The following is a 21,688-nucleotide window of genomic DNA, read 5'->3' as shown; positions in this document are numbered from 1 at the left end:
GAAAGAATCAACAGAACCAAAAGTTGGTTCTTTGAGAAAATCAACAAGATAGATAAACCCTTAGCCAGACTAACGAGAGGACCCAGAGAGTGTGTCCAAATTAACAAAATCAGAAATGAAAAGGGAGACATAACTACAGATTCAGAGGAAATTCAAAAAATCATCAGATCTTACTATGAAAGCCTATATTCAACAAAACTTGAAAATCTTCAGGAAATGGACAATTTCCTAGACAAATATCAGGTACCGAAGTTAAATCAGGAACAGATAAACCAGTTAAACAACCCCATAACTCCTAAGGAAATAGAAGCAGTCATTAAAAGTCTCCCAACCAAAAAGAGCCCAGGTCCAGACGGGTTTAGTGCAGAATTCCATCAAACCTTCATAGAAGACCTCATACCAATATTATCCAAACTATTCCACAAAATTGAAACAGATGGATCACTCCCGAATTCCTTCTATGAAGCCACAATTACTCTTATACCTAAACCACACAAAGACACAACAAAGAAAGAGAACTTCAGACCAATTTCCCTTATGAATATCGACGCAAAAATACTCAATAAAATTCTGGCAAACCGAATCCAAGAGCACATCAAAACAATCATCCACCATGATCAAGTAGGCTTCATCCCAGGCATGCAGGGATGGTTTAATATACGGAAAACCATCAACGTGATCCATCATATAAACAAACTGAAAGAACAAAACCACATGATCATTTCATTAGATGCTGAGAAAGCATTTGACAAAATTCAACACCCCTTCATGATAAAAGTCCTGGAAAGAATAGGAATTCAAGGCCCATACCTAAACATAGTAAAAGCCATATACAGCAAACCAGTTGCTAACATTAAACTAAATGGAGAGAAACTTGAAGCAATCCCACTAAAATCAGGGACTAGACAAGGCTGCCCACTCTCTCCCTACTTATTCAATATAGTTCTTGAATTTCTAGCCAGAGCAATCAGACAACAAAAGGAGGTCAAGGGGATACAGATCGGAAAAGAAGAAGTCAAAATCTCACTATTTGCAGATGATATGATAGTTTTTTAAGTGATCCCAAAAGTTCCACCAGAGAACTACTAAAGCTGATAAACAACTTCAGCAAAGTGGCTGGGTATAAAATTAACTCAAATACATCAGTAGCCTTCCTCTACACAAAAGAGAAACAAGCCGATAAAGAAATTAGGGAAACGACACCCTTCATAATAGACCCAAATAATATAAAGTACCTCGGTGTGACTTTAACCAAGCAAGTAAAAGATCTGTACAATAAGAACTTCAAGACACTGAAGAAAGAAACTGAAGAAGACCTCAGAAGATGGAAAGATCTCCCATGCTCATGGATTGGCAGGATTAATATAGTAAAAATGGCCATTTTACCAAAAGCGATCTACAGATTCAATGCAATCCCCATCAAAATACCAATCCAGTTCTTCAAAGAGTTAGACAGAACAATTTGCAAATTCATCTGGAATAACAAAAAACCCAGGATAGCTAAAACTATCCTCAACAATGAAAGGACTTCAGGGGGAATCACTATCCCTTAACTCAAGCAGTATTACAGAGCAATAGTGATAAAAACTGCATGGTATTGGTACAGAGACAGACAGATAGACCAATGGAATAGAATTGAAGACCCAGAAATGAACCCAGACACCTATGGTCACTTGATTTTTGACAAAGGAGCCAAAACCATCCAATGGAAAAAAGATAGCATTTTCAGCAAATGGTGCTGGTTCAACTGGAGGTCAACATGTAGAAGAATGCAGATTGATCCATGCTTATCACCCTGTACAAAGCTTAAGTCCAAGTGGATCAAGGACCTCCACATCAAACCTGATACACTCAAACTAATAGAAGAAAAACTAGGGAAGCATCTGGAACACATGGGCACTGGAAAAAATTTCCTGAACAAAACACCAATGGCTTACGCTCTAAGATCAAGAATCGACAAATGGGATCTCATAAAACTGCAAAGCTTCTGTAAGGCAAAGGACACTGTGGTTAGGACAAATCGGCAACCAACAGGTTGAGAAAAGATCTTTACCAATCCTACAACAGATAGAGGCCTTATATCCAAAATATACAAAGAACTCAAGAAGTTAGACCGCAGGGAGACAAATAACCCTATTAAAAAATGGGGTTCAGAGCTGAACAAAGAATTCACAGCTGAGGAATGCCGAATGGCTGAGAAACACCTAAAGAAATGTTCAACATCTTTAGTCATAAGGGAAATGCAAATCAAAAGAACCCTGAGATTTCACCTCACACCAGTGAGAATGGCTAAGATCAAAAACTCAGGGGACAACAGATGCTGGCGAGGATGCGGAGAAAGAGGAACACTCCTCCATTGTTGGTGGGATTGCAAACTGGTACAACCATTCTGGAAATCAATCTGGAGGTTCCTCAGAAAATTGGACATTGAACTGCCTGAGGATCCAGCTATACCTCTCTTGGGCATATACCCAAAAGATGCCCCAACATATAAAAAAGACACGTGCTCCACTATGTTCATTGCAGCCTTATTTATAATAGCCAGAAGCTGGAAAGAACCCAGATGCCCTTCAACAGAGGAATGGATACAGAAAATGTGGTACATCTACACAATGGAATATTACTCAGCTATCAAAAACAACGGCTTTATGAAATTCGTAGGCAAATGGTTGGAACTGGAAAATATCCTGAGTGAGCTAACCCAAACACAGAAAGACATACATGGTATGCACTCACTGATAAGTGGCTATTAGCCCAAATGCTTGAATTACCCTAGATGCCTAGAACAAATGAAACTCAAGATGGATGATCAAAATGTGAATGCTTCACTCCTTCTCTAAAAGGGGAACAAGAATACCCTTGGCAGGGAAGAGAGAGGCAAAGATTAAAACAGAGACTGAAGGAACACCCATTCAGAGCCTGCCCCACATGTGGCCCATACATATACAGCCACCCAATTAGACAAGATGGATGAAGCAAAGAAGTGCAGACCGACAGGAGCCGGATGTAGATCGCTCCTGAGAGACACAGCCAGAATACAGCAAATACAGAGGCGAATGCCAGCAGCAAACCACTAAACTGAGAATAGGATCCCCGTTGAAGGAATCAGAGAAAGAACTGGAAGAGCTTGAAGGGGCTCGAGACCCCATATGTACAACAATGCCAAGCAACCAGAGCTTCCAGGGACTAAGCCACTACCTAAAGACTATGCATGGACTGACCCTGGACTCTGACCTCATAGGTAGCAATGAATATCCTAGTAAGAGCACCAGTGGAAGGGGAAGCCCTGGGTCCTGCTAAGACTGAACCCCCAGTGAACTAGACTGTTGGGGGGAGGGCGGCAATGGGGGGATGGTTGGGAGGGGAACACCCATAAGGAAGGGGAAGGGGGAGGAAGATGTTTGCCTGGAAACCAAAGAATCATTATTACGTATTAAATAAATTAAAAAAAAAAAGAAAAGAAAAGCAAAAAAAAAAAAAAAAAAAAAAAGGTAGATCAAGCCAAATCAGAATCTAATGACTAAATTTAAGTCAGAGGTTGAAGTAAGTTGGGAGAGGGTAGGAGATGAGCTCAGTTTAGGGTAGAGATGAGCTCCTTTTGTACAGTGCTTACCTGTCACTCACAAACACGGTCCCACCCTCACTTCACCTTGACCCCAACCAAGGCATGGCGGCTCACCTATAAACTCAGCATAAGGGATGGAAGCAAGAGAATCAGAACTTCAAGACCAGCTTTGGCTACATTAGTAAGTTCAAGGCTAACCTAGGATATAGGAGACTCTGTCTTTAAAAGGGGAGTTGGGGGGAGGAGTGCTAAATAAGAATAACATGATCTTGTGGAGGGAAAGTAGGGTGTTATGTTAGGCCCTAATTTTTAAGCAGATTTTTATATGACCTCTTAAAAATTGAAAGTGTACAAGCCAAACAGCTTTACATTTTCTGCTTCCCTTTTTAATTATAATTGCATGTTTAACTGTTTTCATTCATTTATGATGGTGCAGATACAAGATGCAGCGATGAACAGGGAAATAATGATAATAAAGCCATCAAACTGGTTTTCGTGGCACACTCCTACAATCCAAGCACTTGTGAAGGCTAAAGAGAAAAGGTCAGGAGTTCCCTGTCATCAGCTAGGAAGCAAGCTGAAGGCCAGTCTGGGCTGCCTAAGACCCTGTTTCTAAGAAGAAGAACAAAAAGAGCCATCAAATTTTAGAGTTGACTGTGGACAACTCCTTGGTAATTAAAAGGCATTCCCTGATTGATTGATTGATTGATTGATTGATTGATTGATTGTTCGTTCGTTCTTTGTTTGAAGAAGCACTAGAGAATTCATTCACCAACACCAGAGAGAGCATGTTTTAGATGGGATGAGAATTTCAGACTTTAACTTGGCTCCTTTTGTCTTGATCCTTTTTTTTTCTAATTTCAATTATCCCCACTGAAGCTGGAAGGAAAAGCCAGCAGATCCTTTATAAACACAAATAACGTGCCAGTGCCGTAGAGTAAATAACACCCTGTGAGCACCCGGCAATTGAACTGCTGAGATGCAGCGTGGGCATGTCAGGGAGCAGTGGACTCCACAGCTAGCAGTTGCTTGGCTCTGTGTGTTGAAGGTGGGGTAGAAAGGGCAAGTGTCTGTTGAGACAGGCCTGTCCCCTGCCCAGAATAAGAAACTGCACCTAGCCTTCAGCCCCTCCCTTCCTCCTGCAGTCTCCACCAACCCTGATGGATTTGTCACAATGAAGACTGCTCGACTTGAGTCCTGGCAACTGCTCGTTCCTGCTCTCCGTGATTTCTCCCAGGAGGAAGGCCATGACCACCCTCTAGCCTTTTCTAAGAAGAAAAGTGTGTTTCAGATAAGATTTCTGTGGCCCTTCTAACAAACTGCCTTGAGGACTGCCCTTTCAGTGTCTTGGAAGTAATAAATAGCTAGACTATTCTCTTTTGGGAAAATCTAGAATTTACGATGATACCTCAGACAATTTGAATGTTTGCCTAAGCAGATCTAATACAAAGAAATGCCTGAAGATCCCTGTTCAGAACTGAATCATATTCCCTCCCCCAAAGCCAACCCAACGTCATCCACTCCCTTCGGAATGTTTGAAGATAGTTTTTATATCGATTATCAGATTAAAGTAAGGTTATTTATGTAAGCTTTACCCCACTGTGACTGGTATCCTTGCAATAAGGACATTTTGAGCCCAGATATGAATAGAGAATGAAGAGAAGATGGTCAACTATAAGCCAGGACAGAAGCCTAGAACAAATCTTGCCCTGGAGGCAAAGGAAAGAACCAAACCTGTTGAACAACACCTTCACTGGGACTTCAGCTCCCAGAACTTTAAAGCTATTGACTAAGCTGCCCACACTCTGGCACTTAATTATGGCAGACCTAGGAGATAAACACAACAACTGAGTGTAAGAATCAGAGCTGGCCATGACAGCACATGCCTGTGATCCCAGCACTCAGAAGGTAGAAGTAGGAGGAGTCATGGGATCAGGTCGCCCAGCTACATAGGGGATTCAAGGCCAACCTTGATGCAGAAAAGGACATCAACTCAAAAACAATCACCTGCTCTAACTCTCTTGATCTTAGTGAAAGGTCCAGGGCTGAGAGACAACAAGGAGCTCATCTCATCATGGTCCCTGTAGGTGTTCAAACTGGGCCATTTCCTGATAGAGCCTGCATCACCCTTAGTGTACATTGACCCTGCTCCCATCAGGAAGTCATGGAGAATGGCAACATGAGGGGTCACTAAGCTTTCTTTTATTGTAGGTGCCAAGGGCACTTTGAAGACTTTGAAGACCCAAGGCTCCACCAGCAGGACTGTGGTAGTTTGACCAGGGATGGCCCCCATAGGTTCATGGATTTGAATGCTTGGTCACCAGCATTAGGATATGGGGCCTTGTTGGTGTGGGTGTAGACTCATTAGAGAAAGTATGTCACTTTGAGGTTTCAAATGCTTAAGCCAGGCCCAATATTTCACTCTCTCTTCCTGCTGCCTGTGGATTCAGATGAAGAACTCTCAGCTACCCTCCAGTACCTTGTCTGCCTGCATGACGCCATACTTACAACCATGACGACACTAGACTAAACCTCTGAGCTATAAGCCAGCCTCAATTAAATGTTTTCTTTTGTAAGAGTTCCTGTGGTCATGGCGTTTCTTCACACCAATAGAACTTTGACTAAGAAAGTGACCCATCCTAGGGCCTCTCAGTACCTCGTTTACCTTTTCTAGTTGATACAACCACTTCCGGGAGCCCTCAGGGGAAGGGTTTAAAGAGAAAGACAGCCAAGTTTCATTTTCATGCAACTAGCTTTGGGGGTTTTCTATTCATAGGGCTAAGAAATAAGTTTTTACCAACTTAACGTAAACAACCTTCTCTCTTTCTTCCACTCAGCGTGAGAAGGCAGGCGCTAACTGGTGTCATGACCTGGAATCATGACAAATTGTCCAAGAACAGCTGTCTGGGAGTTCTCCCTATCTCCCTTCCTCCACCTGTCTTTAACATTTCTAAGACTAGAGGGCAAAGGTCTCAAGAAGTCAGGCACCCAATGTAATTGCAGAGCAAATACACGGAGCATTTCCATGGCTCTGATGCCATGCGGTGAATTATGGTTACTACATTATTTTTCTCTGGCACTGTGAGAAATTTCTTAGGAGGGGCCTATCAGAACCGAGAAATAACAAATGTTTCTGTGTGACTACTCCATCTACCTCCTTCTTAACTGAAATCAGTGGGTGTGTTTGACGCATGCCTGTGATCTCAGTTCATACTGAGGGAAGAGGAGGCTTAAGGCAGAAAGATCGAGAGTTCAAAGACAGCCTCGTCCACACTGTGACACTTGGTCTTAGAAATAACCACAGTGATGCCAATGACAGCAGAGGTAGTAGCAGTGGATGGCAATTTTAAAATGGCAACATTAAACTGGGATTTGAACTCCAGTGGGGAGTCAATTCAAGATGAGAATCCAGGGAACTGAAGTGAGGGCCAGGCACTGCGGAGCACACCTGTATTCTCAGTACTTTGGGGGCTAGGGAGAGGGGGTGGGCGTAGAGGGAATCTTTTGGGCAATGTTTGGAAGGTTCATAAACTGAGGTAGGATTAGAAAGTGGGACATCTGGCAGAGAAAGAGAGAAGTTTTGCCCAGAGAGAGGAAGGCGGTCACATGAGACTGAGGACCTGGTGACCAGTCACATGGTTACCTTAGAATAGGGTAGGCTAACCTAGAAAAGAAGAGAAGGGAAGGGAAGGGAAGGGAAGGGAAGGGAAGGGAAGGGAAGGGAAGGGAAGGGAAGGGAAGGGAAGGGAAGAGAACAGAAGAAAACAGAAGAGAACAGAAGAGAACAGAAGAATGGGATGATTGAGTTATAACCTTTGGCCTAGCATTTATTTATATATAAGAAGTCTCAGAGTCACTATTTCAGGAAAAAAGAGGACGGGTGGAAAACCACAAGGTTACGGATGCCACCAAACTGCAGTTCAGGACTACAAGTTTATCCTCAGCTACATATCAAATTCAAAGCCAGCCTGGGCTACATGAGACCCTGCCTCAGAAAAGGAAAAGGAAAGGAAGACAGTGAAGGACATGTGAAAGAGGAAGAGAGTAAACAAAACACACACTGGTGGAGGAAGCAGAGTTTTCAGTCTCTAACAATGAGCAGTTCCTTCCGTGTAGGCGACAGAGTGGCATTAGCAACACCAATAATCATAACAGACACCATAACCAAAACTTAACCACATTCATCGTATAAGTCAATGGCCTATCTTGTATGCCATTGGACTTACTCATAATTACTATTTAATGCGTTAATTAAACAGTAGCTAGAATGTGGCACTCTTTGACGATCACATTTCAAATGGTTCAGTTCTTTCTTAATCTTTTATGGGTTTCTGTGCTTACATTTTTATATTTTGAGGGGTAAGCTCACCGTCTTGCTCAAGCTATTTCAAGTGGCCCGCCTGTCTCAGTGTCCTGAGTAACTAGGACATACGCTTCCAAGCCTGGTTTATTCTGCACTTATGAACATTATGTGGTCAACAACCCACGAAATCATCATATCCCTGTGGTGTGTGTCTATGTAGCCTGATAGTCTTTGAACTTACAACATAGACCAGGTCTGCTGCCGTGAGCGTGAGATCTTCCTGCCTCAGTTTCCTGAGTGCTGGAATGATTTTGTTGTTGATGTTGCTGCTGCTGCTGCTGCTGCTGCTGCTGCTGCTGCTGCTGCTGCTGCTGCTGCTGTTTTGTTTTGAGACAGAGTTTCTTAGTAGCCATGGCTGTCCTTATTCTTATTCTTATTATTCTTGCAGACCAGGCTGGCCTAAAAGTCAGAGATCTGCCTACTTCGCCCTCCTAAGTATTTGCCTCAAAGGTGTGTGCTGCCACCCAGCTGGAATGATTATTTATTTGTTTAAGAGATTTTGAAGCCAGGGACTTTGAGACACACTGATGTGCTTTTCCGCCTTAACTATTGCAGGTTAATCAAATAAATCAGTTGCCTTCCTCTATACAAAAGAGAAACAAGCCGAGAAAGAAATTAGGGAAACGACACCCTTCATAATAGACCCAAATAATATAAAGTACCTCGGAGTGACTTTAACAAAGCAAGTAAAAGATCTGTACAATAAGAACTTCAAGACACTGAAGAAGGAAATTGAAGAATACCTCAGAAGATGGAAAGATCTCCCATGCTCATGGATTGGCAGGATTAATATAGTAAAAATGGCCATTTTACCAAAAGCAATCTACAGATTCAATGCAATCCCCATCAAAATACCAATCCAATTCTTCAAAGAGTTAGACAGAACAATTTGCAAATTCATCTGGAATAACAAAAAACCCAGGATAGCTAAAGCTATCCTCAACAATGAAAGGACTTCAGGGGGAATCACTATCCCTGAACTCAAGCAGTATTACAGAGCAATAGTGATAAAAACTGCATGGTATTGGTACAGAGACAGACAGATAGACCAATGGAATAGAATTGAAGACCCAGAAATGAACCCACACACATATGGTCACTTGATTTTTGACAAAGGAGCCAAAACCATCCAATGGAAAAAAGATAGCATTTTCAGCAAATGGTGCTGGTTCAACTGGAGGTCAACATGTAGAAGACTGCAGATCGATCCATGCTTATCACCCTGTACAAAGCTTAAGTCCAAGTGGATCAAGGACCTCCACATCAAAGCAGACACACTCAAACTAATAGAAGAAAAACTAGGGAAGCATCTGGAACACATGGGCACTGGAAAAAATTTCCTGAACAAAACACCAATGGCTTACGCTCTAAGATCAAGAATTGACAAATGGGATCTCATAAAACTGCAAAGCTTCTGTAAGGCAAAGGACACTGTGGTTAGGACAAAACGGCAACCAACAGATTGGGAAAAGATCTTTACCAATCCTACAACAGATAGAGGCCTTATATCCAAAATATACAAAGAACTCAAGAAGTTAGACCACAGGGAAACAAATAACCCTATTAAAAAATGGGGCTCAGAGCTAAACAAAGAATTCACAGCTGAGGAATGCCGAATGGCTGAGAAACACCTAAAGAAATGTTCAACATCTTTAGTCATAAGGGAAATGCAAATCAAAACAACCCTGAGATTTCACCTCACACCAGTGCGATTGGCTAAGATCAAAAACTCAGGTGACAGCAGATGCTGGCGAGGATGTGGAGAAAGAGGAACACTCCTCCATTGTTGGTGGGATTGCAAACTGGTACAACCATTCTGGAAATCAGTCTGGAGGATCCTCAGAAAATTGGACATTGAACTGCCTGAGGATCCAGCTATACCTCTCTTGGGCATATACCCAAAAGATGCCCCAACATATAAAAAAGACACGTGTTCCACTATGTTCATTGCAGCCTTATTTATAATAGCCAGAAGCTGGAAAGAACCCAGATGCCCTTCAACAGAGGAATGGATACAGAAAATGTGGTACATCTACACAATGGAATATTACTCAGCTATCAAAAACAACGACTTTATGAAATTCGTAGGCAAATGGCTGGAACTGGAAAATATCATCCTGAGTGAGCTAACCCAAACACAGAAAGACATACATGGTATGCACTCACTGATAAGTGGCTATTAGCCCAAATGCTTGAATTACCCTAAATGCCTAGAACAAATGAAACTCAAGACAGATGATCAAAATGTGAATGCTTCACTCCTTCTTTAAAAGGGGAACAAGAATACCCTTGGCAGGGAAGAGAGAGGCAAAGATTAAAACAGAGACGGAAGGAACACCCATTCAGAGTCTGCCCCACATGTGGCCCATGCATATACAGCCATCCAATTAGACAAGATGGATGAAGCAAAGAAGTGGAGGCCGACAGGAGCGGGATGTAGATCGCTCCCGAGAGACACAGCCAGAATACAGCAAACACAGAGGCGAATACCAGCAGCAAACCACTGAACTGAGAATAGGACCCCCGTTGAAGGAATCAGAGAAAGAACTGGAAGAGCTTGAAGGGGCTCGAGACCCCATATGAACAACAATGCCAAGCAACCAGAGCTTCCAGGGACTAAGCCCCTACCCAAAGACTAAACATGGACTGACCCTGGACTCTGACCTCATAGGTAGCAATGAATATCCTAGTAAGAGCACCAGTGGAAGGGGAAGCCCTTGGTCCTGCTAAGACTGAACCCCCAGTGAACGTGATTGCTGGGGGGAGGGCGGCAATGGGGGGAGGGCTGGGGGGAACACCCATAAGGAAGGGGAGGGGGGAGGGGGATGTTTGCCCGGAAACTGGGAAAGGGAATAACACTCGAAATGTATATAAGAAATACTCAAGTTAATAATAAAAAAAAAATAAAAATAAAAATAAAAAAACTATTGCAGGTTAATACTTCCTGAAGGGCTTCCGAGCTGCACAGCAAGCTTGGCTCTGACGGGCCTTGCCTTCGCCAGAATTCTCTCTGCACTGCTTAAAACAAAAAAACAAAAACAAAATAAAAAGCCACCACCACCACCAACAACAACAACAAAAGACATTAGGTTACATGCCTAAAGCTAGGTCTATTCCCTTATTTGGTCCCTTCCTCCTCCTGAGGCAGACTACCAAGGTCCAGCTATCAAAGTATTGGAATCCAGCAATCAAAGCCCTCTTCGGTTCACTTAATTAACATATCCAATCAAAATATACCACCACATCCTAGCCCTTTCAAACACAGCCGTTGCCTTATTCTTAATACTTCTATCTACAAGGTCATTTCGAAGGCAGCTACTTGAACTTTTCACCACTGCCCCTTAATACAGGATCTCTCTGTGTTTAGATGTGGTCTGTGCCTAATCCTAGGTCCAAGAGAGAACTCCCAATGTGCAGAGTCTCCTAACATTTCCTATCCTAAATTAATTATTTTCCCATTTCTGGCTGAATAATTCAACATTAAATACCACTTAAAATTTTATTTAACTTTTATTAGCAAAAAGAAAAAGGAAGTTTTTAATTTCTTTCATTTATTGCAACAGGACTTCACTGTGTATTCCAGGGTCTCTCTTTCCTCAATAGCATTCATTGCTCTAGCTCTCTCTACTCCCTGACCACCATGAACTGAGCAGTTTCTTCAGGCAAATTCTCCACCATGGACCCATCTGACTCACTCTACAGCCAAAGCAATGGAGCCAACAGATCATGGACTGATACCTCAGAGACTGTGGGCTCAAACAAACCTTTCTGCTTTTTAAGCTTATTCTGCTTCCAGTACTTTGTCATAGTAACAGTAAAAGAAAAAAACAAACACAATGACCTTAAGCATTTCTATCTGCTTGTGCTGAGAATCCTCAGTTTTTTCTTCTTTTGGGTATTTATGAAAAATGTAACAAACCGTAAACTATCTGTGCACTGCTGTCCTTAGGACTTGAGCACTTACTCTTTCCATCCAGATGTGTCCACGCGGACTGAAAGACACAGGAACAGAGGCTGTAATGGCGGACACAGTACAAACTCACAGGGCTGAAGCTCATAGGGGGTTCACTTGCTTTTGAAGTTTTCCTTTGCAAATACCTAGCCTTGAGGCAGGTGATTCTTGTTGCATTCACACGGGATTGCTGCTTGCTGTTTTGCCAAGAAATTGATACAATTTACAAAGCTGTAATTGACCTTTTTCCTAGAGAGCTACATAGGCTTAGGTGTAACAGGTTTTCCTTAGCAGTCCTGTAAACTTCAGCTTCAAGTGTTCGGAGTAAACAGAGTAATTACAGACTTGCGGAGGACTCTGGTGTTTGTTCTAGAGTTGGGGTGGGTGCTGGGCAGGCTCTGCTTTTCCAAGCCACAACAGACTCCTGGAGGGCCTGCTGGCTCTGCTCACCTAGGCTGAGGTACTAGAAATTCTACAACAGTTCCTTAGAATGGCTATGTTTTGCTTATGTGAATGGATAGATGATAGATAGGAGATAGATAAAAGTATAAGTATATATGTATATATAATGTATATGTATATATTATCTATATCCATTTGCAGTTTTTCTCTGTGTATTGTGTACATGCATATGTGTTTGGCAGTACATTTGCATGTTAATGGACGTACAGGGCCAAAAATCAATGTCCAGTGCCTTCCCTCGTCACTCCCTAGATATTTATCCATGAGTACACATGTGCTGTGCTGTGCAGGTGAAGGTCAGAGGACAATCGGCAGGAGTCAGTTCTCTTTCCACCAAGTGGGTCCAGGTTGCTTTTGTTGTCTAAAGTCAGCAAGGTCGTACTAAGGGTGCCAGGGAGTTAACGCTCCCAAGACACAGCTCTATTTAAAAAGATTAGTTCATTAGCTCAAAGGAATGAATGTCTTGGAGAGCAGATCTACTCAAGGCAACTCTGGTTAGAGGGGCCTTTCCGTTGCAGGTGTAGGACAGTGAACTATGTCTGTACCTAAGGCATCGCGTCTCCCGTCCTCGGTGTACAGTCCTTCTGTGAGCCACTAAGACGGATGTGACATCAGCTTCCTCTTCAAACTCGGCTGTTACCTTCCTGTCTTCTCGTCTTTGACGTGAAGACAGGAATTATGCAGCTCCCCAAATCCCTCTCAGACCTGTGACTTTCGGGATTTTATTGCAGGCAGACTTTCACCAGGATAGGGACAAATTACTCAACAACAGTCACAAAAAGGACTAAAAAGGACTCAGGGTCATTCTGATATTTTGTTTGTTGGTTTGTTTTCCCCCTTCGACCTGTAGTTTCACGGTCAACTATATTCTGCTAATATTTATCATGTAAGAGCACATCTTAGGCTCTCTCCTCCAGCCGAGCAAGATGCCCAAAGGAAAGAAGGCCAAGGGGAAGAAGGTGGCCCCGGCCCCCGCCGTGGTCAAGAAACAAGAGGCCAAAAAGGTGGTCAATCCTTTGTTTGAGAAAAGGCCTAAGAACTTCGGCATTGGGCAGGACATTCAGCCCAGAAGAGATCTCACGTGCTTCGTCAAATGGCCCCGCTACATCAGGCTGCAGCAGCAAAGAGCCATCCTCTATAAGCGGCTCAAAGTACCTCCTGCCATCAACCAGTTCCCCCAGGCCCTGGACAGGCAAACAGCGACTCAGCTGCTTAAGCTCGCCCACAAGTACAGACCAGAGACAAAGCAGGAGAAGAAGCAGGGGCTGCTGGCCCGCGCTGAGAAGAAAGCTGCTGGCAAAGGGGACATCCCAACTAAGAGACCGCCTGTCCTCCTAGCAGGGGTCAATACAGTCACCACTTTGGTGGAGAACAAGAGGGCTCAGCTGGTGGTGACTGCCCATGATGTAGACCCCATTGAGCTGGTGGTTTTCCTGCCTGCCCTGTGTCGAAAGATGGGGGTGCCCTACTGCATCATCAAGGGAAAGGCCAGGCTGGGGCGCCTGGTGCACAGGAAGCTATGCACCACTGTTGCCTTCACACAGGTGAACTCGGAAGACAAGGGTGCTCTGGCTAAGCTGGTGGAAGCTATTAGGACCAATTATAATGACAGATATGATGAGATCCGCCGCCACTGGGGAGGCAACATCCTGGGTCCTAAGTCTGTGGCTCCCATTGCCAAGCTGGAAAAGGCAAAGGCTAAAGAACTCGCCACTAAGCTGGGTTAAATGTACACTTAAGTTTTCTGTACATAAATATAATTACAAAGTTACAAAAAAAAAGAGCACATCTTAGGTTCTATGATCATGGTAGGAAAATAGCCACTAAATGATCCTAGCTTGATGTAAAATGATGATGTCGTGATACCAGTGGCCTATTTGGAATGCTTCTGCAGTAGGAATCACCCTCTGGCTTGGCTGGAAGTGGGGATTATGGACAGCTTCCTTCTCATCTAGGACACAGCCAGTAGCCTCTTCGAAGGCGCCAGTGGCGTGAAGAACTTAAAACTGCGATCTTCACTCGCTGCTTCTTTTTTTTTTTTTTTTTTTTGGTTCTTTTTTTCGGAGCTGGGGACCGAACCCAGGGCCTTGCGCTTCCTAGGTAAGCGCTCTACCACTGAGCTAAATCCCCAGCCCCTCGCTGCTTCTTGTGTTGCTGTTAGAGCAGTTCTGGGTCTACACCCAGTGCTTGGCACATGGGAAGAAACCTGGCTCCCACTGGGCCGTACCCTCTGGTCTGGTTCTTTCTGCTTAAAGAAGTACATGCACTGTTAATTCAGCCTGCTCTAGCTCTATTTCAAGCTAGGATCCTTACTTGAAACAGTCCTGTTCACTGGATCCCCACCTGCCCATCCCCACTCATCTGCATCTGCTGACCGGCATCTCATCCGTCATGTGTCCTTCGGGGGCTTCCATAACCTGTGCAGATCACGCAGCGCACTGCCTCTGTGCTTTTCCATGTAAGGTAGTTTCTAGGCTTACCCCCGTTTTACAAAGAGGAAGCAGAGTCACAGGGAAACTGGCATAGACAGGAGTCAAGATTTAGAGAGAGGAAGAGGATGCAACTGTGACGAGCAAACTAAGAACTACAGAAGGAAACCAATCCAGAAGGCAAAGGCAGGTGCAGAAACTTCTCTCTTGCTTCTGCACAAGGCGTATTTTGCTCCGAGACTAGAAACTTCGAATCTTAAGATGATTAGTTAGTTAGTTGTTCTTGCTATAAACTGCTGACTGTTATTCTGATATGAGTAAACATCTCCTGTGTTGATTAGTTCTGTTTAGGCTTTCCATGATATATATATACAGATGTGTGTGTGTGTGTGTGTGCATTCTAGAATATATATATGATAAACATACAATTTTGTTAATTTTTAAATTTTACCTAATTTTTGAAAATAAGAAGACATTATCAGAAGTCAGCCATGAAGCCACACACCTATTATCACTCAAGAGGCAAAGACAGGAAGATCACAGCAACTCACCAGCCTGGTATATAAAGTGAGTTCCAGGCCAATAAGACCATATCTCAAGGACAAAGAAGCAAACAAGAAATCATAGGAGGAAAGTTCCCTATGTTGCACAGCCCATCTTGAAATGAGCCTCCCCCAGCAAGTTGCTGCTGAGTCTGAACTGTTTTTCACTATCACAGAGTTTAAGATGTTGCCCTTGGCACATTTGTCACAACAGACAGAGCCGTGTGCTGCTCTGTTTACTGGCTTCTGCTGTAGGTATTTCCTGCAGATAGGAGGATATAATGTCACAACATAGAGATATGCAATACCATAAAGAGAAAAAGGACCTTGTATATAAAATTAATGACATACCAAGTCCATAATCTTTAATAAATAACAAATATAGTGCCCTTCTTTGAAAACCTGGGATGAAAGAATTGAAAAAACAATTAGATTTTCCTTCATTTTTACACTTTGGTTGAGAACTGATTCTGCCATGTTTAACATGGTAGCCAGGTGTTCTGGACCTCAGCTTTTATACACATATGTATATGTACATTCAAATACACACACATGCACATACATATACATGCACATACATATACATGCACATTCACACATATAATGGTAATAATAATATAGTTTCTGATAAATTACACTAAATTCTTTCTAAGTATTTACATTGGTATTATGTCATTTATAAAGATTCATCATTTATTATCTTCCCAGTCCTGGAACTTTGTTAAGCCTACACAGAGAAAACTATTTTCCTTTTAAATCCTCCAAGTCACTTGAACATTTTTCTCACATGACATAGATACAGAACAACACTATTCATAACAGGAATTAGAAGTTGATAAGACAGATAAGACTAAGAAGGTCCAAATGTGGAGGTAGCTTGGCCACATGCTTGCAATGGGTGGGCCACCTTTCTGCTCTGGAGAACTGAAGCCAACAGGAAACTGCAAAGTGGAACAAGACAAAATTTCCGACCTCAGAGAGCCCAGAGTCTCCTTGAGGAAACAGATGTGTAAACAAACAATTACAGGGTAAAGTGACAAATGCAAAAGTTCTCCAGCTCGGAGGAAGTGCTGTCTTCCAATCTCTTACATGATGGAGAGAGCTGTGAGGAACAGAGACAGAGCAGCCGTGCAAAGATCTGGCACCTCGGAAGGTATCATCAGTTTAGAAAATGAAATGAAGTGCTGTGGGGATTTCATGGAGGGGATGAGCAGGATGAGTGGATGCTCTATGATTATTTTTCAATGAAATTATGAAGACATGCATGTTTAGTGCTGTAAGACAGTAAGAATGATACCGTGGCATCATTAGAATAAAATCTATATTACCAAAGAACAGGGGGCACACAAAGTACCTCTGTTTGCTTGGCCCTTCTTAGAAACATGGTTGGAAGAAGGTTCTGTACTTTAAGTACAAATGCTAAGCAAGTCACTACTGTCTTAATACAGCATCTGCAAAAGTTATTAAGTGAACTTTAGGAGCCATGGTCGTGTTCCTGTAATTCCAGCCCTTGGGGGGCAAGAGCTCAGTTCCGGGATTCAAAACCATCTTCTGAGTCAAGATTTGAGATTGTCTCAAAAAAAAAACTACAAGTAATTAGGTAAACAATCCAGATGATACCCAACAAGCTACATATTTTATACATGTACAATTATTCAGTGGTTGTGTACTTGACAAAAAAGTAGGCTAGGCATGGTGGCCGAGGAGGATAGAAGTTCAGGGTGATCCTCGGATACTGAACAAGTCTGAGGCTATCTTGTGCTAACTGAGGCACTGTATCAAAAAAAGTCAATCAAAAACAGTGAGAAAGAAAAGAAATGGGGGCTGAAGAGATGGCTCAGTGGTTAAGAGAACTGACTGCTCTTCCAGAGGTCCTGAGTTCAAATCCCAGCAACCACATAGTGGCTCACAACCATCTGTAATGGGATCTGATGCTCTCTTCTGGTGTGTCTGAGGACAGCTACAGTGTACTCATATATATATAATGAATAAATAGAACTTCCTTTAAAAAAAAAAAAAAGAAAGGGGTTGGGGATTTGGCTCAGTGGTAGAGTACTTGTCTAGCAAGCGCAAGGCCCTGGGTTCGGTCCCCAGCTCCAGAAAAAAAAAGAAAGAAAGAAAGAAAGAAAGAAAGAAAGAAAGAAAGAAAGAAAGAAAGAAAAGAGAAGAAATGGGGGAGGGAGGACAGGAGGGATTTATAGCTACATTTACTAACATTTCAGCTTGTGTAAAGTTGTCCTCACATTGCAAGGTGTTCTGTACAAGAAAAACTCATTGTAACAGTGAATTACTATTTCTCAGCAGAACCTTTTTGACCTTATTCTTTAGTTTCTGTTCATTTAAGCTGTTCTCCTAGTAAACTTACATCGTTGAGCCTGATGGCATCTTCTTTCCATGGTAAATCCTAGGACATCATTGTGGGCCGTGACCCCCTTGGCCTTCAATTAAGTGGCTTCTGATCTCTGCACATCTGATGCATTTAGGAAGATGAAGACAATAGCTCTATGAGTCTGTTCAAGTCAAGCAGAGGCAAAGAATTGTTCTCTTAGCACTCTCTTTTGGAAGTCCTATTTCCACTCTGTGTTTGTATTGATTGTGGTGTGTCTTTCCCTCTGCTGTCTTCACTATAAATGGGGCATGCATGTAGTCTCAGCACAGGAGTCAGAGGTGAAGGAGTCTACAGTTGCGGGGCTAGGCTGGGTTACAAAGAAAGTAAGGCCAATGTGAGCTAGACAGACTCTGTCTCAAAATAAACCAAATGTCAAGAGCTAGGAATGTACTCAGTGGTAGAGGACTTGCTTAGCATGTGCAAGGCCCTAGTTTGACCCTTATCACCAAGAAGAACAAGAGGAGGAAGAGAAGGAGAAGGTACTTTTCAAAGCTCACAGGATTTTCTGGATGCGAATGACTTTTACACACCACCTTCTGTAACCCAGCCTGCGATTTGGACCTTAATGCATTCTCCGCTAGTCTCAGAGCTTGCTTCTCACCCGGGATACAGGTCACACAGAAAGCCTCGATGGCCACAGACTCGTTCATCTTCATAATGCCATCGTGATCACCATATCTGGAGAAGCTAATCAAGAACAACCTGATTGTTCAGTGATAAAGATTGGGGCAGCACAGCATGTATGGACTCCGGAGCTAAACAACTGCTGGTTTCCTTCACTGTGCTGATCAGACCTTTTAAATATAATTTTCTCTCCCCCCAGAACAGCGACCCACTGCCTGGTCACTGCCTCAAGTGTGTCAGGATATGATGGGCATGCTGGATGTAACCAAGGTTAGGCTTGAACTGTAGATCTTCCAGCTTATATCTCTGGATTGCTGCTGGCATCACAGGTGTGCCATCACAATCAGCTTTATGTCATACATGACATAGGGGTGGTATTCAAAACTCGAGCACTAGTAAGCAAATAAACAAATATTTAATTTATTTGCTGTTATCATTGTTATCTTCGTAGCTCTAAAACACAAGGAGCTGGGGGTAGTGGTTTGATCCCAGTGGTTGGCAGGCTGAAACAAGAAGATTGTCTGGGCTCCACAGTAAGATCAAATAACTAAGTAAATAAATAAATAATAGTAAATAATAGTTTAAAAGCATATAAAGGTTATTGCCAGTATAAAGTTACGCACACACACACACAAAGTCAAGAAGCAGACTTAAGGTTCTGACAATTAGCATAGTACCCTAAGTGGTAGGGTGCCCCCATTTCTCTACTAGCTTTTGTCATGCATACTGTCCCCATTGCACAAAGAGTACAGTCACTCTGCACACTTCTCCCTTATTCCACTAGAATATCAATGGCCTATTATGAAAAGTAGAAAGCTGAATTACTCTGGTAATTCAGCTCTATTCTACCACAAGCCAAATAGCTTGCCTCCCAGATCTCAGTAATCTCATCTATAAATTGGAATCAGATATAATTGCTTTATTATCTGGATGATTACAAGCATTTGGCACAACTATAAATGAGAGAGTCCACTGAGATGTCCTTTGCAAAGTGTCTGGAGTAAAGGGGTACCAGAGTGTTTGCTCCCCTACTCTGCATCCCAACAGTGTAATTACTTAACTAGATTCACTATAATAATAAAATATATGTATTTGTTGTACTTTTTAGGTTTTTATTTTAATTTTATTTTTTAATTAATATGAGTATATGACATGTGCATATGATAGCAGGTGCTGGAAGCCAGAGGACAATTTCAGAAATTTCCTTCCACAATATGTTCCAGGGGTTGGAGGCCAAGCATGTTTACTTACAAAGCCATCTCTTCAACTGTGTTTTTAGTTTTTGTCTTGAATGAATCTAAGATGCAACTGTCTTCTCTTGTCCTACAGAGAGGTCTCCGATAACCGGTACTTCTCCACAGGGACCAAGTTCAACTTCAAAGAGATTTACCTGAGATAAGTGAGGTAGGCTGATGGGAAAGTCATTGTTGCATTTTCTCCAGTCTTCAGGATTGGTCCTGCTTGTCCTATCTCCAAAAACATTTGGCGCTAAAATCATTATGGCAACTGAAGGCTAAAAGGGTCTGAGAACTATTTGGAAACTGGCCATTGGAGAGGACAAGCATGGGTTGACCTAGCATGCTCTGCCCAGGTCATCAAAGCCCTGAAGGAACCTCCAAAACACAGAAACAGGAAAGCATTAAGACACAGATACATACTTGCTAAGAATTCCTCCATGGCTGATGAGACTGTGGCCTCTAGAAGCCTTAGTGGGCCAGGTAAGCTCTGGTCTATGACCTGCAACGTGGGCAGCCTCCACCACCCTGACAATGAAGACTATCATAGAGTGAGGTATCCAGCTAAGAGTATTTACAAATGATTATCACATAACAGAAACCCAACACAGCCAGAACTTACACAATTCAAGGAGCCGAACTATGTGAGAGACACTCTCCTTTGACCATTCTTAGCCCTCCATTTATTGCTAGGAGTGGAAGAGGGTACTGCCTTTGGGAAGGCTTAAGGGTCAGGGTCTATCTCATACCAAACATTCTCCTCACTTTCCTATAGCCTACATTTTCTCATTTCCGCCTGAAACCAATCCAAATTCATTCGATTTTTAAGACTTACAATTCCAATATGTTATTTCTTGTGTCAGAAACAATTTATTCTTGCCTGAAAATAATTTTTATAGCTACAATTATAGTTATAAAAATTGAAGACTCAGCCTCTACCCCTATATAATTCAGGAGTACACTATAGCCATTATTTAACATAGGTAATTATACTGATTTCTCTCCTCTGAAATGATAGTCAGGAACTTACATACTACTGTGTCCCTGGGCTAGGGACTCTGATACTTATCTTTCATCACAACCTCCACTAGACAACAGGACACTCACACACCACACACACAAACGCAAATGTCTATTGGACTATACTAGTCTAGTTGTTAATTCTGTCATCTAAATGGGATGTTTTCTTATTCTGCCATACCAGGTCTAAGCAAAGATCTTCAGTGCCCGTGTTATATCTAATATGTCATATACTTGCTGATTTATTAGTTAGATCTCTTCCTTTCTAGGAAATAAAATGATCTGCGTACAATGCCAGAGACTGTTAACTCATAAAGTATAAAATAACTGAAAATCATTGTAGTACAAATGAAGTTACACCTATTATGAAAAATTCCTAGTGGGAAGGCCACTCTAGCCCTTCCTTTTGAGAAATTATGTCTGGCATGTGAATGAAAGACATGATACTAAATGAAATGTGTCAAGAGGTTGATCACTGTTAGTCTTTGGGAAAACTGCCACTACCACACGTATGTAAGAAAGCTTTGAACAACTTCATAGATATGTTCAGATTGGGTTTATGGCTTTTTCCGTTGTTCTCTTCCTTTTTTCTGCTTCTTACTTTTTGAAACAGGGCGTCACTCTTTAGACCAGACTGTAGTCAAACTAGCAGCAGTCTTCCTGCCTCAGTCACCTGAACATGACTTACAGACACAGGCATACTTCAACTGATGCTGATCTTCTGTTTAGGGTCATTCAGTGTCTCCACTGCACATGCTCAGTGCCAAAGCTTTAATGGCTTATTTCCCCGTGCCCCAAGTAATTGGACCTCAATTCCTCCTAATGCTTGGCCCTTGCCCCATGATGTTTTTAAGGCAATGGTTCTCAACCTGTGGGATGCAACTCCTTTGGGAGTGGAACAACGCTTTCATGGTGGTCATGTGTCAGAGAGCTTGCATATCAGGTATTTACATTAGGATTCATAACAGTAACAAAATTACAATTATAAAGTAGCAACAAAAATAATTTTATAGATGGAGGTTGCTACAGTCCGAAGAACTGTATTAAAGTGTCGCAGCATTAGGAAGGTTGAGGACCCCTGGTCTAAGGTCTTACTGACGCATCATT

At 42.4% G+C, this 21,688-nt stretch overlaps 2 protein-coding genes across 15 annotated transcripts in view; one reads left to right on the top strand and one right to left on the bottom strand.

The window, feature by feature from the left end:
* LOC134483819 (GATOR2 complex protein MIOS-like) overlaps window positions 1–21,688 on the bottom strand; it is an 80,620-nt gene that overhangs the window by 54,010 nt on the left and 4,922 nt on the right. For 4 of the 14 annotated variants that reach the window (XM_063279634.1, XM_063279636.1, XM_063279631.1 and 1 more), the window contains exons 1-2: window positions 14,718–14,824; window positions 11,893–12,077 (exon numbers count right to left, since the gene is read on the bottom strand). The exons of 1 other annotated variant lie outside the window; for it this stretch is intronic. In XM_063279634.1, coding sequence (XP_063135704.1) covers window positions 11,893–12,077; window positions 14,718–14,728 — 196 coding nt within the window. In that variant the 5' untranslated portion in view covers window positions 14,729–14,824. Of the gene's footprint in view, window positions 1–8,109; window positions 9,064–11,892; window positions 12,078–14,685; window positions 14,859–21,688 lie in introns of those variants that run through there. 9 more of the 14 variants (XR_010060871.1, XR_010060875.1, XR_010060878.1 and 6 more) reach the window with 4 other exon arrangements.
* On the top strand, window positions 12,871–14,115 carry LOC134483817 (large ribosomal subunit protein eL8-like). The gene has a single exon (XM_063279630.1). The coding sequence runs from the start codon at window positions 13,269–13,271 to the stop codon at window positions 14,067–14,069; it is 801 nt and encodes a 266-aa protein (XP_063135700.1). The 5' UTR covers window positions 12,871–13,268; the 3' UTR covers window positions 14,070–14,115.

The sequence above is a fragment of the Rattus norvegicus genome, chromosome 20 (assembly GCF_036323735.1).
Source record: "Rattus norvegicus strain BN/NHsdMcwi chromosome 20, GRCr8, whole genome shotgun sequence".
Taxonomy (NCBI): domain Eukaryota; kingdom Metazoa; phylum Chordata; class Mammalia; order Rodentia; family Muridae; genus Rattus; species Rattus norvegicus.
Note: the sequence above shows the minus strand (reverse complement) of the source record. Positions and strands in the feature narration are given on the sequence as shown.

Coding starts and splice junctions, on each gene's coding strand:
- LOC134483817 (XM_063279630.1), top strand. CDS start 13,269: ATGCCCAAAGGAAAGAAGGCCAAGGGGAAGAAGGTGGCCCCGGCCCCC.